The 17,321-nt window shown below is 43.6% G+C and overlaps 1 protein-coding gene across 1 annotated transcript in view; it reads right to left on the bottom strand.

The window, feature by feature from the left end:
• The window catches only part of scaf8 (SR-related CTD-associated factor 8), a 37,212-nt gene extending 20,145 nt beyond the window's left edge, over positions 1 to 17,067 (bottom strand). The window contains exons 1-2 of the mRNA XM_036541594.1: positions 16,923 to 17,067; positions 12,721 to 12,804 (exon numbers count right to left, since the gene is read on the bottom strand). Coding sequence (XP_036397487.1) covers positions 12,721 to 12,804; positions 16,923 to 16,952 — 114 coding nt within the window. The 5' untranslated portion in view covers positions 16,953 to 17,067. The remainder of the gene's footprint in view (positions 1 to 12,720; positions 12,805 to 16,922) is intronic.
• Between the last annotated feature and the right edge of the window lie 254 nt (positions 17,068 to 17,321).

Genomic DNA, 17,321 nt, shown 5'->3' with positions numbered 1-17,321 from the left:
AAACAAAGAGGTTCAAGCTCCACATACACTGTCTGCTTAATAAAGCTGTCTGCAAAATCTGTTTTTGCGCAAGACTTCTATGATGTCATGTGACTTAACTGAAGTGAGGCAGCATTTATGAAATGTGTGTCTTAAAACAGCAAAATGTCAAGCACTCTACAACCTTGTTTATCCAAAACACTGCCTGGGTCAGAATGACAGACGTGAAACAGACGACAGATGAAAAGCTGGCATAAGCTCCCAGAAAGCCACGACAGCTTTAGCCTTGAGTGCTCTGTCAATTGTCAGATGAAACTACAGCAATGAAATAAGAACACTGTGGAGGAGAACCTTCATTAACCCCAAAACTGTTTAACTGTGTATGGTATAATACCTGTAAAAAGATCCTTGTCTTTCCATTTCCCAACTTCACTAAAGCTGAGCTCCTTTCAATCAACTGCATGCAAATGTTAATTCCATAACTGTAATCACCCGGTTGTAGTTGTAGATCATCGTCTATTTAACTGCAGCTGACCAGCTACTGGTTAATAAATTAAGTTAAATACATATGCATGGCTGAAGTATGAGGAGAATGGCTGTGCTGTCTGTGGCCCAAGGCTGGTTCTTTTATTAGTTGATTTTCTAAAAATAAATTCTTGGTTTTTGAGCAGCATCAGCCAGTTTCTCCACAAACACGCTCATCGATCAACATTGCTATACAAACATGTGCACACAGAATGTTTGCAGAACAGGTGGACCACGTTATGCCTTTATCCAGTGTGAAGTGCTTTGCAAATTGATGCTGGCCAGTCTGGTTCTCAGCTGAATGAACTGTATTCAAACTACTCAGGAGTGCTGCAAAGGACATCTACCCCTTTCCACTTCTAATCCTTACTTCAGATTGACTCACGGAGACACTGTGGGCCTGGAAGTCTCCAGCTGGCTTATTTCCAACCAAAAATGTGCTCAAGGAAACATACACCTGGGGTGTGGATATACAAACCCGAGGTATGCATGGTATTTATGACTTGAAAAATAGATGACAATTATTATTGTAAAGTTTGGACTATCTGGAGGAGTAAGAGACAGATAAATTAAATTAATATAAATAAAAATAAAAATAAATTAAAAATAAATTAACTAAACAGAACAAAGAAAGAAAAAATTAGACTTTAGAAATAAACTGTTTGAAGACTTAACCTTCACATAGGTTTCAGGCACTAGAATTTTAGATGTAAGCTAGCCATAACAAATTGTCATGAGCAAAGATAAGCATTAATGTTAAAGGGATAACCTGTGAGCTGTACTATAATCATTTAACGTTAAGCGGTCACCCACAGCACAGCTCCTGATAAGGAAGTAGTCCAAAAAAATACTCCAGGTTTGTAGCTAAATCAACAGAACAAGGGCATCGCTGCTGACCTTCCTCCCAGAATGTTATTTCATATTTATGATCATATCATATTTATTGTGTGTTCCCCCACACAAAATCAGCACAAACCACCCACTCTCAAAAACTACAGGCAAAAGATCAACACATACTGACACCAGGATATCGTATCTAACACAAAAACCTTTGCTACTGCACTGCGGTAGGTGCAGGCTAAGTTTTGGGAACAATCCGTGACCTTGATTTCTGGGAAATGCTTATGTGCATAAAGCACATAAACACGGAAATCCCAGAAGCCTTTGAAGGCACAGCCAGGCCCAGTGAACAATGAGTTGTGGACGTTTTTCCACAACCTGGGAGAGAGAGCTGCGCGGTTTACAGACCACCGTGTGACACTGGCACTACAGGACCGGCAGCAAACACACTCTCACGCAGGCACTGACCGCACCAACAGCCCAAACCTTGAATACTGAACCCCTTTCACTCGGGGCCAGCCTTGAAAAGGAAAGAAAAAGGTATCCTACATGCTCCAGAATGTTGATCTTATAACGTTCATGAATAATAAATCGATCCCGGAGAGACTGAGCACGGGGCGGGAGGTCTGAGGGCCCCTCTGATCTCCTGAAAACACCTCCTTCTCATGAAGCTGACTGAGGCATAAGCAGTGCAAATGAGGTCTGGAGGGAAGGAGCGGAAGGAGGTGGTTCAGGGCGAGACCTGAGGGAGCTCCTCCTGACCCACCTGTCTTTACAGCACCCTCCTGCCTGCTCCAGAGAGGGCTGGATGGAGCCCCCTGTGAGTATGGGTGGTTCAGATGGGACTAATTCACCTTTAAGCACCACCCTAGAGTCTCATATCTACTTGCTTTGGAGCCACTCTCTATCAAGAGACAGCCCTGCTGCTGATAAAGCTACTCTGCTTCACTGATCCAGCTAATACTCTCACTTGCATTTCATTAATGTCACGTACACCAATATTTTAAATCAATTACCATAATCCGTCACAAAATTGTGACGTACAGGCAAGTTTTTAAGTGAATGGCAGATAAGACTGTTGTAACTAATCAACCAAGTTTTCAGGTACAAAATTTAAGCCCAAACTAAGTGAAAAGTATTCCAGAGCCCATCCAATCAGGCTCTTCTTCTCTAGTCTAGTTTTCCTTCAATTCCAAGCCCATCTATATCTAATGCTACAGTGCATCATGACCCATTTGTTTTCAGCTTAGGATATGACACATGAAATGATGCTTGGCATTTCACTGCTTTGACTCCAGCAAAGACGCAGACCACTTCACATGCATCAGTGTTAAGATGACAGAACAGAGTTCTGAGAATGATGTTCGAGGAATCATCTGCATACAATGCATGGAAGCATTCAAAAGGCCGAATATGATTACATATTAATGCAGAGAAGAGGCGAGTCTTATTTTAGTGTACGTAGATAGAAAGACATGAGGTGTTCATCTCAGCTCTACATTCTCAATTCCAATACAGTTGACCCAGTGTCACAGTTACACAGTGCTGGCCATTGCTACCTTTCATAATGAAATTTTCACTGTACACAAGTCTAACCACAAGACTTTTTCTGTATGATATACAGTGTTTTTAAAGAGATAAGTAGAGCCTGAAGAAAAGGCAGTTTTCCTTTCATGCAAGGCAATTTCACGCAAAGCAAAAAGGATCTTACAAGAGAGAAATTTGGGAAAAAGTTTCAAAAGAATGGATAAAACATTGAGTCACAAACTAGCCTGTGGTAAAATTGTTACAGGTTTGAAAAATATAGGAAAAAATAAAACAACTCCATAGCTTTTCTGCAGGTTGCAAGGAGCAGATGTAAATTCTGATTCATTCTATGTCATTCGCAAATTATGAGTCAAGACTGACTGCATGAACTTTGGTTCATGTAGCTTCAGCCATGTTATGGAAAACAGTGATTAATCATTCATTTAAATCATGTGGTTAACTAGCTAGATAGTGTAAAATATCTAGCCAGGTAATTGGCTATAGCGGCAGTGACAGTCACTTTGATTTGCCAGGTGTCTGCCCATTTCTTGAGCATTCTCCAACTTTTTTCCGCTGTTATCCTCGGAACTGTTCACTTCTCTGCCTAAGTTTGTATGATCGGTGAATTTAGAAAGAAAAGGTGTTGTTAATAGCGCTTCTGTAATAATAAGCAGAGGTGCCAAGACAGATCTGAGGGGACTCCACTTCCCACACCACCATCTGTCTGATGCTAAAGCACATTCTGAATCCGCAGTGAGACAACCACTCCGGCAGCTTAAGATCATGAATGGATTGCTCACATATTAGTTTTTCAAAATGCACCTAAATAACTCCCAAGTGTAAAATTGTTCTTTTATAAATTCTACAAAAAAAGCATATGATTTTCTGTTGCACAGTCCATGGTGACTATGATTATACCAATTCATCTACTATTCATCCAGTCAATCCTAAACTTATCACTGTGACTGAATCCAATATTTTGAACACAATGCAAATTATATTAACTGGTCAATGCTTCCCAGGATATATGTGATCCCTTTCTTGCATAATGACACCGTGCTACATTGTTTTGAGACTTCCTCCAGGTTTCCCCATTAACTGAATATTTTAATTAGTGCTTCCTATACTGTTTCCATACACAGCAGTATACATAAATTCTTTTTTTCCTATGCGAAACCCCATTTTTTGTAATCACTAATTGTGCATTAGGCTCGTCTCACTGTGACGCAGTCCCCTGATACACTCCCACACAGCCCAAGGCTATTTTCTACACCACTCGTCACACAGAGAGCTACAGCACAGTGGGTGCTCACTGGACGACAGGCACCATTCCACTGACGGCACCCGAGCAACTCTGCTGGTGCCTGGTGAACCACAGGGTGCCTAAGAGCAGTGAGACTACAAAGCTTCAAACCCGATGAAACCAGGAGGACTGAAGCTAAGGTAGAGAAACTGATCTTAACTGACAACGGCGAATGTTATATTTTTTCCTTTGGAGAAGTAAACAGCTGCTGCACTGTTACGAGCTGTCATGAAGAAAACAGCCCAAAACTGCCAAGGTTCTGCAAAACAATGCTTAGACAGACATGCTTCAAAATGCACTCCATGCGTGGAACAATGACCACTTGATGTTAAAATTCTCGATGATCACAGGACCATTTCAGAGCAAAGTGAAGATGCTGCCAACAGTACGGTCAGTGGGAGTGAGGATTGCACGGCTGCACAAGAGTCCAGTCTGGCCAATAACTTCCCAAGAGGTTCGGAGAACATAAGGCACCTTCACGCCCACAAGCAGTGATCGACACCACCCCACTCTACACTCAGTGAGCAGATGCTGAAGCTTATGTTAAAGCTGACCGAAACACAAGATATCCGACTGCCACAGATGTTTTACGCAAAATAAATTTTGCCTGTTATAAAAAGAGCTGCTAGAATCTTTTCTGCTAATACACTTTAGATGTCTTTCATGGTGAGAAATAATTCATAAAAAGGTATGAAGAAATTTGCAATTACTGTTTGCTGAATTACAGCTCCCACTGTTTAGCACCTGCTGCATGGGGTTGCAGTGTAGCTAACAGTACCACGCTTGCCAAGACACGTGCATTGGTACATGTAATGAACAAAAATATTTATCATTTATCTGTGCTTTCTTTATTTTTGGCATCTCTTTCCACCCTAACAATACAAATGGGGGCCCAAAAAGCAAAGTCCATTCATTTGCTTGTTGTGAGCACAAGCAGAGTCCTACAGCATGGGCCTGGGTTCGAGTCTGAGCTGTGTCATTTTCCAATCACGTAGCTGGCTTTGTTCTGCCAGGTGGGGCTGGTTTCGTCAGTTAGGGTCCCCTCGTTTTGCTGCTATAATTCTCCCTAGTGGCTCGTGAGTCTCCTGTGTGTTGCCTGGATGTTAGTGGAAATGCAGCTGTCCTCCATCTGACACTCACTCTGCAGTGGTGCACTATGGGACTTGTAGTGTGGAAATGGCTGTATTGGAGGATTACCCTGATCAAGCTTCTGTGTTCCTGTAAGATTACAGGGGAGGCCGAAGAGAGGTGGCTTTACTGTAGTAGAACCCGCCAATCAAAACAGGAAAAATGGGTAATATGCTTAAAGAAAAACTTAAAAAATGCATTCAGAGAGCTGATAATTCCATACGAAAGCAAATAAAGAGCCTTCTTTTAAAAGGAGTGCTTGCTTAAAGTCCCCATTTTAACAAAAGAGGAATCACCAGAAATGTATACAAAATAATGATGCATTACAATAACGTAACAAAAGCAACAGCGTCAAACATGAGTATGGGAAAAGCACCGCTACTTAATCTATTCACTGTGTAATTTAAAATGTAACAAATGATATCACGTAAGATGACCAACTGTATTAGGATTCACTCAACTTCTGCTACTGCAATACACTCAACTTCTAGCCTACATCTAACAAGACTTATCACCTTGTCCAAAGCCAGATATTTCATGGAAACAATATTATGCTTACATATCCCAGAGGAAAACACCAAAAACTGACTGAGTTCAAACTCTACACATTATAATTTACACAGAAAAGGAAATCCTCCCCTTTGCAAGCTGAACTTCACCTTGATTAAGCTGAAGTAGCTAAATGTTACTCTTTCATTATCTACTAAACCTCTTTTGATAATAACAGTTGCAAACTAACATCATTGTTTAAACAATGAAAAACTAAAATATTCTATAATCAAAGTTAAGGACAACCACAAAGTGGGAGAATCCAGACCTACAAAATCTTTCAGTGGTGACCGCCGGACCATTACCCCAAAGTACAGAATACAAAAACCAAAACTATTCCTCGCAATTCAACCTAATGAAACGTGCCAAGCAGGACATCCACACTGATTCACTGTCAGAACACAGCAAGACCTCACAAACATCAGCAGCTGAAGAACTCGAAATGGATGACTAACTTCCACATCTAACGTAGCAACTTCCATATCACAAACTAGCAATGCGCACTGATGCAAGCCGCTATGGTTTTTTTCTCCATGCCTCAAACAGATACACAGCAAAAGGGAGGGGTCATATCACCGACCTAAACTATGGAGGATGGTGAGGGAAACTGGTCATGGACAAAAGCCACATCAAAATGGAGAGGGCAGGGGCGTGTCTGGTCATGCAATGCAAAAGCAAAGATGGGCACAGCAACAATGGCGGCAAACAAGGGAACTGCAGGCTGTGTTCCTTCAGTCACACAAGACAGCCGCCACTTCCCTCCCTGTACTCTACTTCCTGTTGCTATCCATCTATCTGTGGAAAAACGGACAGCTAGAAAGACAGATGGATCTCAGTGGGGAAATAACTACATATCAATAATACATACATGAATATGGCAGCGATCTAAACGAAATTAAAAAACAGACATGTTGCCCGCTGCAGAAATGTAGCTCTGGTCCTTCAGACTAAATCTGGGGTTCTCAACTTCATAAACCCTTTCCAACCTGACGGATAACCAGCGTTTTCCATCTATGAAATCCCCATCTATGAACTCTCTCCAGACGACCTGAAGCTAATCACATTTGTTCCAGACTGCCACACAGAAGCCCATTAAAGAAGGGGGAAAAAAAACGCAAACTGCAAGATCAGTGTGCCGCCTCAGCCAAAAAAAAAGATCCCCTCGTGAAAACCAGAGCGAGACGACAAACTGCCGGAAGAGCAAACAGAGCCAAACATTCTCCTCCCCCCCTCTTTTTTCTGAGGAGGGGTGGGGGGAGTGGTTTTGTGAGGTGAGTGACTGGGTTTGGTCTGTCTGGGTTCTTCATCCTCCTTTGTTTTTTTTTTTTGGTTTTGTTTGAAACAGCCCATCTTCCTACCTAAGCTGGTTAGGGTTCGCTTATCTCTCTGTTACTCTCTCGCTCCCCGCCTCCTGCTTGCCTTTCAATGCTTTGGGGGTGCTGGGAGAGCTGCTGAGGGAAGGGGAAAGAGGTGTTATTCACAGGCAGAAAAACACACACCAACCACAGGCACAGACAACAACCAACACCTTTACAAAGTTATGGTGATGCATTGCACACAACAGGCACAGGACACATCAGTGCAAAAACCCCAAAGGAGAACTCTGAGATAAGCCAGCTCCTTTATTTGGGAGGTGAGAGACATTTGGAGGTATGGCGCAAGGCTCGTGACCCAAAGGTGGCCGGTTTGATTTCCATAATGCCACTGTTGATGGACGCTCGAGCTAGGTGCTTAATTCAAATTGCCTTGGGAAGCGTAAATGGATGAAACTGAAGCCAGCTCTGCTTAAGAGCGTCTGCTAAACAAAGGTAATGTACTGTAATGCAGACAGGTCCTAAGAGGTGTGGGTAGAGGCTGTTAACTGAGTGATCAGCACAGACACAGTGGCACAAAGAGTGCAGTCCTTAGCGCCAATTACATCATCTGCAGCCGAGACGGCTCTGCTCCAGGCAGCCTGCACTCTGACAGGATAAGTGCTTTGGCACGGTAACATTTAATACACGCTGCCATATCAATCAAACAGGTTTCAATCGAAGTGACTCTTTAAAGATATACCCCCTCAGCCTCCTCAATGATGAGCAACACACCTCATATCACAAAAAAGAGAAAAACCAGAGAATCGCAATCTTCAGAGGTAAAAAAAAAAAAGAAAAAGTAAAGCACTATCTCTAGAGCATACGCTACCCTGATGAGAAATATGAAAGCATAATTATCCGTGTTGGCTGCGGTTGCCTTTCATCCAGCAGTTGACTTTAGAAACAGTGCTGACATTGTGTGCATGTTTGGTTTCTGTTCTACATTCCCACCCTTCCTTTTGTAAGGTTCACCCTCCAGGGTACAGGACCACGGGGGCACAGAGCAGGGCTTCACCGTTACCTCCTGAGTGGCTGCTTTGTTTTTTTTTTCCCCCATTACATCCAGAAAGCCACTAACAGGGTGGTACAGATGAACTGAACCGACCCCTCAGCCACCATTTACACCAAGGACTCGACACCGCTGGTAAGACCTGCATTGACCTGGTTGGTACCTTGCAAACTGCATTGTGCAAAGCCACCTTTGTTGTAGCTTGAACAGGATGTGACCTTATATGCCTGTGCAATGTTTTTTCTCAAACTGCCCAACAGACTGGTACTTAAAAAGAGGCATGCAGTCTTTGCAGTATTCATTTAAGATAAAAATCAAAATATGAAAAACATTCAAGATATAGATATCCATTTATAAACAGGAACTGTTTTTATAAACATTTACATGCTGTGGAAAAACCCTGCATCCAAAACAGCGTCACACTCAAGACTCCTCATTAACCTTGTTAATGTTTAAGATGACTGTCTGTGCAACACTGCACTCAGATAACAAGCAATTATGTATTCCGTTTGATGAACAGAAGTTCTTAAAAACACCTTGCGTGATCTGAGTCACTACCTCAGCACTTCGGTGAGTTAACACGCTCAACGACTGTTTCCAAAACTTTCATCTCAATTTTCAAAGGCCAGAACTCCTGTGTGTTTTACCCACACAGGAAACCACACGAGAGACACTACTATGAGCCTAATATTAACCAAAGCTGTCTCGTTTCGTTAATTAGGGTAAGCTTGAAGCTTTTTCACCTTACTTGGGATTTTCAGGTTAAACCCAACCTGATCACATTCATGCCGGGAAATCTGACAGATCATAAAATTCAGACCCAGGCTTGGTTCTCTTTTTATGTTAACATTTATACATTTTATTTACATTTATACATTTTACATTAACATTTGTACCATTCCAGAGGGGAAAGGATCCTTTACCATCAACAAAAACCCTATAAAGATGGAATCTCAGGAATTACTATATAATGGTCTGAAAACGAACAAACTGTGTAACGTGTAGAATGAACGGCCTGAAAGCGCGTGACTATGAACTATTCCCAACGGCACAGTTTACAGGTTGTCATTTTCACTTCTCCGTGTCCTGATTTTCAGGTAATTCCTGACAACACACATGACTTTAGAAATGGAGAGGCACTTCAGGATGCCTAGTACTTCCTTTGCACAGTATTTTCTAACCAATGTCCCATATCTAGCAATGCTTAAGCAGGTACACATTTAATTTTAGTGATTAAATGTATTTGACTGGTCAGCCAATACCGGCTTCCCCACAGCCAGCTATCCACTGTTACATCACTGACACTGTTGTTAGAGGGCAGAGACAGATTTCTAGCTGAGGGTCAGCCATGAACGGTAAGTTCACCTGACAGGTTCAGCTCTCTGACGCCACCCAAGTGCAATCTCATGACAAAGACTAAAAACCCCGCAGCGCTACCTAGCCTGTGGTGCAAATCCTCTGCACCACTTCACTGTGCGGCCCCCTCATAAAAGCAGCGCGGGGTCAGGGGAAGTTCACAGGTTCAGAGCTTCAAACCCGCAGCCTTTGATGCACCTCAGAAATAAGCCACTCGAGGGAGCAGCGGCTTCTGACGAAAACGCGAGGCTGGCTCAGGCCAGATGAGAGATAACGACAGAGGGAGCGCTTCACAGCGAGAGAGGGGAGAGGAGGAGAGACACATGCTGCCAGCTCTCAACCTGCACCGGCTGCAGGGAGACAGGACTGACACACAGGCTGACGCTTTGTGTGTGTGTGTGTGTGTGTGTGTGTGTGTGTGTGTGTGTGTGTGTGTGTGTGTGTGTGCGCTCTTTGTTGAGTGCAGGTGGATGACCCGGATGCGACGGTGGATGGGTTGGAACGCATCGCTTCTTGTGTCCCAGCAGCCCCCAGTGAACGCTCCGCAGTGTGATAGAGCTGGTCAGGCACACAGACAGAGTTGATCGTGTCACACTGTCCTTCGTCCAGCCCACCGTCCCACCCCACTCCAGCCTGTGTGCTCCATTCTGCTTATGAAGTGAGTGTCATGCTCACAGAATAAGTTCAGAACAAACAGAGACAGCTACAGGTAACCACATGGCCCTCCTGGAAACCCAGCCTGTCTGTCAACGGATCACGGTTGACTCTAAACGGTCAAAGGGTGACTCTAAACCTCAGTCACCCTTTAACCACAGAGCTAATCAGAGACCAGGATGGTGTGAACCGCGGAGCATGAGTTTCCGTGTAAAACCTGGATCACAAAGAACATGAGCAGTGCTTTCAGCACCTGCCTCTCAAAAAATACAGGGACGCAATCGTGGATCATTCCAAAGAGCAAGCAAAGCAACCACAGCACACTGCTAGTCCAGTACTGCTGCTAAAAAGACCCTCTGTCTGAGCCAGACTCTAGGCTTTATGGCCGTTTCCTTTGTTGCTTGTAGAATCTCAAGTATGAAGGACGTTTGACCTAGACTTTCATTTACCTTGATAAATGCAAAGATAAAGAGGAAAAACCTTTTCCGCCTCAACTTTATGTTCCAGAACATCCTTCTCTCCCTGTAAGCAAGAGGACACGGTGGCAGTCTCTGCTTTTGCACGTCTGGTACAGCAACAGCATGGTAATTCATGCAGATGAATCGCCAGTGTCCAGCTCATCTGGGAGGGGGGGGGGGGGGGGGGGGGGGGGGCGTTGGGACAAGTGTTAAAGTGGCCTCAACACCGAGCTGTGAAGCTGGACCTCACACAGCCTGACCCGTAATGAATAACCAAGGAGACAGCCTGCCGACCAGCAGCACGCTGCCGAGGAAGCCTTCATCCGTCTGAACGTGTGCATGCTTAGAGCAGCCTGGGACGCGTGCCCTTGAAAATGGCACTGCAGTGATCCACAGTGATCTGCATTAACGCAGAGCCCTTTAGACTCCCAGGGGCCTTGCACTCCTCAGGTATAAACTCCAGCACCGTCTTTTCAGAGACACTGCTACTGAGAGAGTAATCAATATCCTGATGGGAATACGGCTGTGAAAATGGTACATACTGAAGCCAGTGCTCACCATGCCACAGCGGATAAAAGCAGTGACAGAAAATTCAGACCGGCGCTGTGTTTACATTAATGGAGTTTAAAAATCTGCCTAAAGTCTGCGTGTTTCTGGCAATGCCCACAGTGCAGTGGGCAACCATCGAGACCCCGCGTGGAGCAACTGCTATTTCAAATTCCAGTCTGACAGAGAGACCATGACAGATGGGTGAACGACGCTGAATAAAAATCAGCCTCTGCAGCAAAAGTCTTACCAAGTAATTTAATTCCATACAAACGGCAACTTCTTTTCTTACTATACTAAATCAAATGTGAAAATAATTATCACTGCTTAAATTTCCTACACTCCACACTACAAAACTCAGACCAGCTGTGAAAACAACCCAGCCACTGACGGCTATGCTGCAGAGGCTGGCGTCGCTCTCGGTCTGAACACTGCTGGGAGAGACGGGAGAGATGGCATGCATTTCTCCGCGCTATATTCCATCGTGATCCATCACAGCGGATCCTGCTGATCACACCCGACACGATGACACTCCACCTCCCAGGCCACCGCAACCCCAGCTTCTCAGAGAATGTCTGACCAATTCAGGCCAGAAGCGGTGAATCTGGCTTTGAAGTATTACTTGTCGTACTTGATTGAATGACTCGACCATGTGTGAACCTGAAAAGTACTGGATTATTCCAGAAAACTGACCCTCGTGAAAACCTACGTGAAATATCAGTTTTCCTACATCAGTGCCTGATGGATTTAATACCAGCTTTATTCCTATCTATGTTCCTATTTACCCATTTATTCAATATGTCCATGTGTGAGTCCTGTCTTTAACACTCTGACAGGATTTGCTCTTTCTAAGCTTGGTCCTCAGGTTAATCTTTTTCTGTCCAGGAGAATCGAGTATGCATGGAGGGCTTTGTAGTATGTTTCAAATCTTTGACTTATCATTCAACACCAATCAGAAAGCACCACCGATTCTATAATAGAAACACAGTGAAAGTGTTCAGCCGGAAACATAAAGCACTTCCACATCAGCAAAGTAACAGCCACTGGTGTGTGATTAGTGCATCAGACTGAACACTTTCGCTGTTCCAAACCAGACAATTTCTCAGGGAACAGATAAAAAGTGTCCACCAAAAAAAAAAAAAAACTCTTCAAAAGGAGAATTCTAAACTGTCACTTAGCAACTAACTGTGGCAAGTAATGAGAGCGATGGGGGGTGGGCAGGCAGGAGTTTATAATGGAAGGAATACAGAGGGACCTTCACAGACCTATGATGTCGATGCGCAGAAACTAGAGATGCTATGCTGGTGCAGATTCAGATTAGGTGTAAGTATATATGGTTGGGGTGGAGGCTTCTCATAGTCTCCACATGTGACAGGAATGGCGACTGAAAACCAGCCGGGTATTTTTTTTTTTTTTTTTGCACCAAAGGTGACCAATTTTTAAAGATCACACCAGGTGTCATTTTTGTTGCTGTTGATGTTAAATACTTACCTTTATAGCTTTTATTGCAGACTTTGTTATCTGGGTCATCTTGGCTTTGGAAATGGGAGGCTTGTATTCGTTCAGGGAGTAGAGCTGAAAGACAGAAGTTAAAAACAAAACAAACCTCATTATCGCGGGGCACAAACCTGCTTAAGAGACCTTCATGTTAAACATCTGAATTCAAAACAGGTTTCAAAAGCGCTTCAGGTGCAACAACACCCACGGGAGCGGAGGGTGAAGAATAACACAGAAGCGAAAAGGGCCGAAAGGGAAACGCAGCCCTGTGATGTATTATGGGGTGGGAAATGCACCATGCAAATAACTGCCAGTGAAAGTGTGAGGGTGCACCGCAGCTGGGTCTGCTGTCAGACACAGCGCCACTCTCAGTACATTGGATGAGCACAGTGTTCAGTGTCAGTACTAAGCCGAATATCATATGGCTGAGAGAGAGAGAGAGAGAGAAAAACACCATTTCATTCACTTAATTTCTACTGGCTTTCTATGTCGAGTAAAACCACATCCAGTATGTATTTTATACCTTCACCAATGATGCAACTGCCATATACCGTTGCATTTAAAAATACAAAATGGAGATAATAATGATAATCAAAACAAACTTGTACCCCCTCCAAATCCATAAGGGAAAAGCTATGAAGCTAAGTTTGCGGATAGCATGGCCTGTTTAAAGGAAAGCCAATTCTGAGTCAGGAGAGCTCTTGTCCATTAGGACATTATGATGATAATCAGCTAATAGCGAACAGCTATAAGCACGATCCTGCCCTCTTTCACCCAACACTCTAAAACAGCCTTTCCTCAGATCTGCCCTCAGTGTCACAATCTTTCGTCTTGTGCGGAGAAACTGAAATGTCTGCGACCCGCCGTGACGCTGGGCGAAACCAGCTGGCACCATCCGGGGGTAGCGCAGGACACGCTTTCTCCATGCCTGCGTGAGACTCTGGGCAGCGTGGGGAGAAATCTGGTGCGGAGGTGGAGCTGTGCCACCAGCACGACACTGAGTCAGAAGCAGGAATGTATTCTGTAGTTTAGACAGAGACTGCCCGTTACCCTCGCTGCAGATCCTCAGACCTCAGACAGAATCCACAGCTTAGAATGCAAGGACTGTGTGTGCAAATGCGTGCAAACTCAATATCAAAACTCAGGGAATCAATTAGAGTACATCAACAGCACAGTGAATTTACTCTAATGGTGCAAAAAGACAAAACCACCAAGATGTTCATCACCAGAAGCGAACACCCCGAGACTGGCTTGGCGAAAGATTTGTTGCTGTGGGTTGTTTCCAGATGGTGCGAATCTGCTGACTCTTCCATAAAAATGTGGGCGACATTCAGAATTAATGTTAACCTTTCATTATGAAGTTAAACCCAAGGCTTGTGACCTCTGTCACAACCCACGTACCACCAATTCTGTGCGACGACGGGCAATGCAAAAACACACTGAAGACGTCCCAAAACATTTCCAGATGGACCCTGCGCTATGAAAGGTGCTCCTAAATTAAATCCAGCACTTAAACTGTTCAAATAAACATGACCAGGTTCATCTACTCAGAGAGGTGCAACTCCGCAAGATGGCAACTTCTCTTTTTTTGGTATTGTTTTGCTACTTTGGCAGAGTCGGAAATATGCAAATATGTTTTGTTTCAATTCTAGGACATCCTTGACGGCTGGATGGCGGTGGCGTCTGTAAAAGTGAAAAGAAAGAAAGAACGGGTCGCCTGCACTCGTTCTCGATTCCCTCTCAGTTGTGCATCTGCCACAACATCGGCCAGCCGAAAAATAAACGCTACACCGCCCCGCGCAGAAAGGAGTCCACTTCTGACCATTCAGGACTGCGATGTACAGTTACGCGCTGTCGACGAGAAGAGGCGAATTAAGCAGCTTAGCCGCTTTTCTGACAGCTGCGGGCACTGGTGGAAAAAAAGGTGGGGCCACACCATTCACACTCAGCAACACACAGCTGGATAAATCAACCGTGGCTGACCTCGAAGACAGGAAGCACCGACAGGATGTACCCCTTCCACCACTGCTAAGATACCCATGATGCTACTGGAAACCACTGCCACTGAAAGCCACTGAAATGGGCATGTGCAATGTTATAAACAGGATCACTGTAAGCTGCATCCCTCCTGTGTAGCGTGCACAGATGAATGTGCTTTAGAATCCTGGTGCAACCAGTGATGTAGGATGCGGCTTTTTCCATAGCAGAATGGCCCTGTTCATGGTAACAAAGAATATACATTTGATTTTTTTGATTCTGTAAAACATCTGATGTTGATTTTAGTGTTAGCAGAGGAGACTTTACATAAAGTTTATTCAGTTCTAAAGACCACAATATTTTTCCTTTTAGGGAAAGGAGCTGCTATTATTACAGTGTTCTGACATTTTAAGAGACCTCCCAATATTTGTCTGAAGATTCAATACAGTGAACGATGTTTAACAGAGATACTACTCGAGTACGAATCAAAATGTTTGTGTTCAGCCACACAAGGGGGTAAACTACTTTTAACCAAATACCTTCCAGAAAACGACAACCAGTTGTGTTAACCTTTAAACTTGCAATAAAAGTTTCGTTCCCTGTCCCTTTCAATACGGGGATACAAGGAGAAACGTCATAGGGGGCCGTGAGGCTTCGTTTTTGAGGATACTCTTTCATTATCTGTGTAGGTGTGTGTATACGCGACAAGTTGATTCATATCAGCAGAAACGTACCCTCTGCCAAGGTAAACGAGGACGCGCTACACATTAACTTCACTTAAAAGGTGCCCTGGGTGTTATACTTGGTAATTAACCATAACCACCAGAAAAATTCAAGGAGGATACTCATGTTTATGCCCTATACTGTGTAGGTATTCCCTTGCAAAAAGCTACCAACCTGCTTCAAAAACCTGATTGCGGAAACTTGTTAATATTCAGTTAATGGCTACCATTGTTTTGTGTCTTTCAGCTAGCTACGTTACAATTACCAAAAATGTTTACAGCTGTATGGTTGCTATGCTCTCTGTTGTCCAATATCACATTACGTAATCATAATTATCAAGGACAACTCCTGTGCAGCAAAACTCGTTTCAATAAAATTATCCTCAGACTGCCACATTTGATTAAATAATTTACAGACGTTAAATTTGCGTTGAGTTATTCTTCCAGCTATCTTACAAGCTACCTTGCAATACCCGATCGATATGTAGCGTTACAAAGCTTTTTGTTACTGGAACTATAGCTCGACTCCCCATCAAAACAAACAGTATACAAACTAGATCAGAGAATTTCTTTACAAAATTGAGCCTACAGTAAGCACTCGGAATATTAATCCTAAACTAACATTAGCTTTGAAAGCACTGAATATATTATACGTGGTGATCACAGTTAACGTTAGCCAGCTAGCTAACTTAATGTAAATTAAGGCTAGCCAGCACGCAGGGTCTCCTTGTTTCATGCAAGCAGAGTGGTATCATACCAAAATACGTATACTATATGGCCAGATAGCAAGTTTTGTAACATTTTAATGAGCTAGTAATATTAACTACCTTCATATGCTATTTATCTAGCTGACTACTGCGATCTAGCAACAGGCAGCAAAACATACCCGTTTAATGTGTAGCTATCTATCTGTGTATATATTTTAGGACCAAGATAACGCTAGGCCTGTTCAATCGCTGGGTAACGTTGACTAGCTGGTCTACATTGTGTCATTATGGTCATAACACTGTGGCTTACACGGGCTAAATTAGGTACCCAACGTTAGCAAAATGCTATCACATAAGGCGTTACAAAGACAATATGGAGTTGGGGAACACGGTGTACCAGCTAATTAGTGTTTTCAAACTTAACGTCTACTAATTACGACAGCTAGCGTGCTTTTCAAACTTAGCTAAGCTTAGCCATTTAGCCGAGTGGGTTTAAACTGGTAAATAACGAAACTTCCGCCGTGCGTAGCCAATACAACAGCTATTTTTGCGCGTCTCTGGCCGTTTTAAACTGTAAATCCTCGGTTTCTTGTGTTTTAAACTGAGCTCCATAGCCTTGGATAGACAGTGTAGCGTTTGGTCTGCAGAGTTAGCCAAAATGCGGCCCTGTATCTACAGCACTGTCCTACCCCAGCGTTACCTCCTCCGACACGAACACTAACCACACGAGTATTTCAGGAAAGTAATACACCCGTTATAGTCGAGCGAAACCGAAGGCAAGTATACAAACCTCGCCATTAAATGCTTTAACGGCCTCCATGATGTCGTATTTTCTTAGCGCAGATTATGGAGGAGGATGTTGATGTTCTCAGCCCGGTTTACTGATTTGCTCCAGTCTGCGAGTGAGATGGAGGAGACCACCAATATGGCGGGCTGAACGCTGTAAAAGAGAAACAGCCGCGACCGGCTTAGCAGCGACGCCCAGCGTTGGAGTGCGAGTACTGCACACGCTCGCTCTGGGCTAAAGTAAAGAGCGACGCTATGTGGGAGAATATTTAACTGCACTCCTTGATGCCAAACGTGCAACTTGCGTTCTTGTAAATCACACACAGATTAACATTGTATTATGTTATGTTATATGCATTATTGAATTGCTGAGAGACACCTCAACAGCTATATTTTTTTTATC

The sequence above is a fragment of the Megalops cyprinoides genome, chromosome 12 (assembly GCF_013368585.1).
Source record: "Megalops cyprinoides isolate fMegCyp1 chromosome 12, fMegCyp1.pri, whole genome shotgun sequence".
Classification (NCBI taxonomy): Eukaryota; Metazoa; Chordata; class Actinopteri; order Elopiformes; family Megalopidae; genus Megalops; species Megalops cyprinoides.
This window is presented reverse-complemented; position numbering and strand designations above follow the sequence as displayed.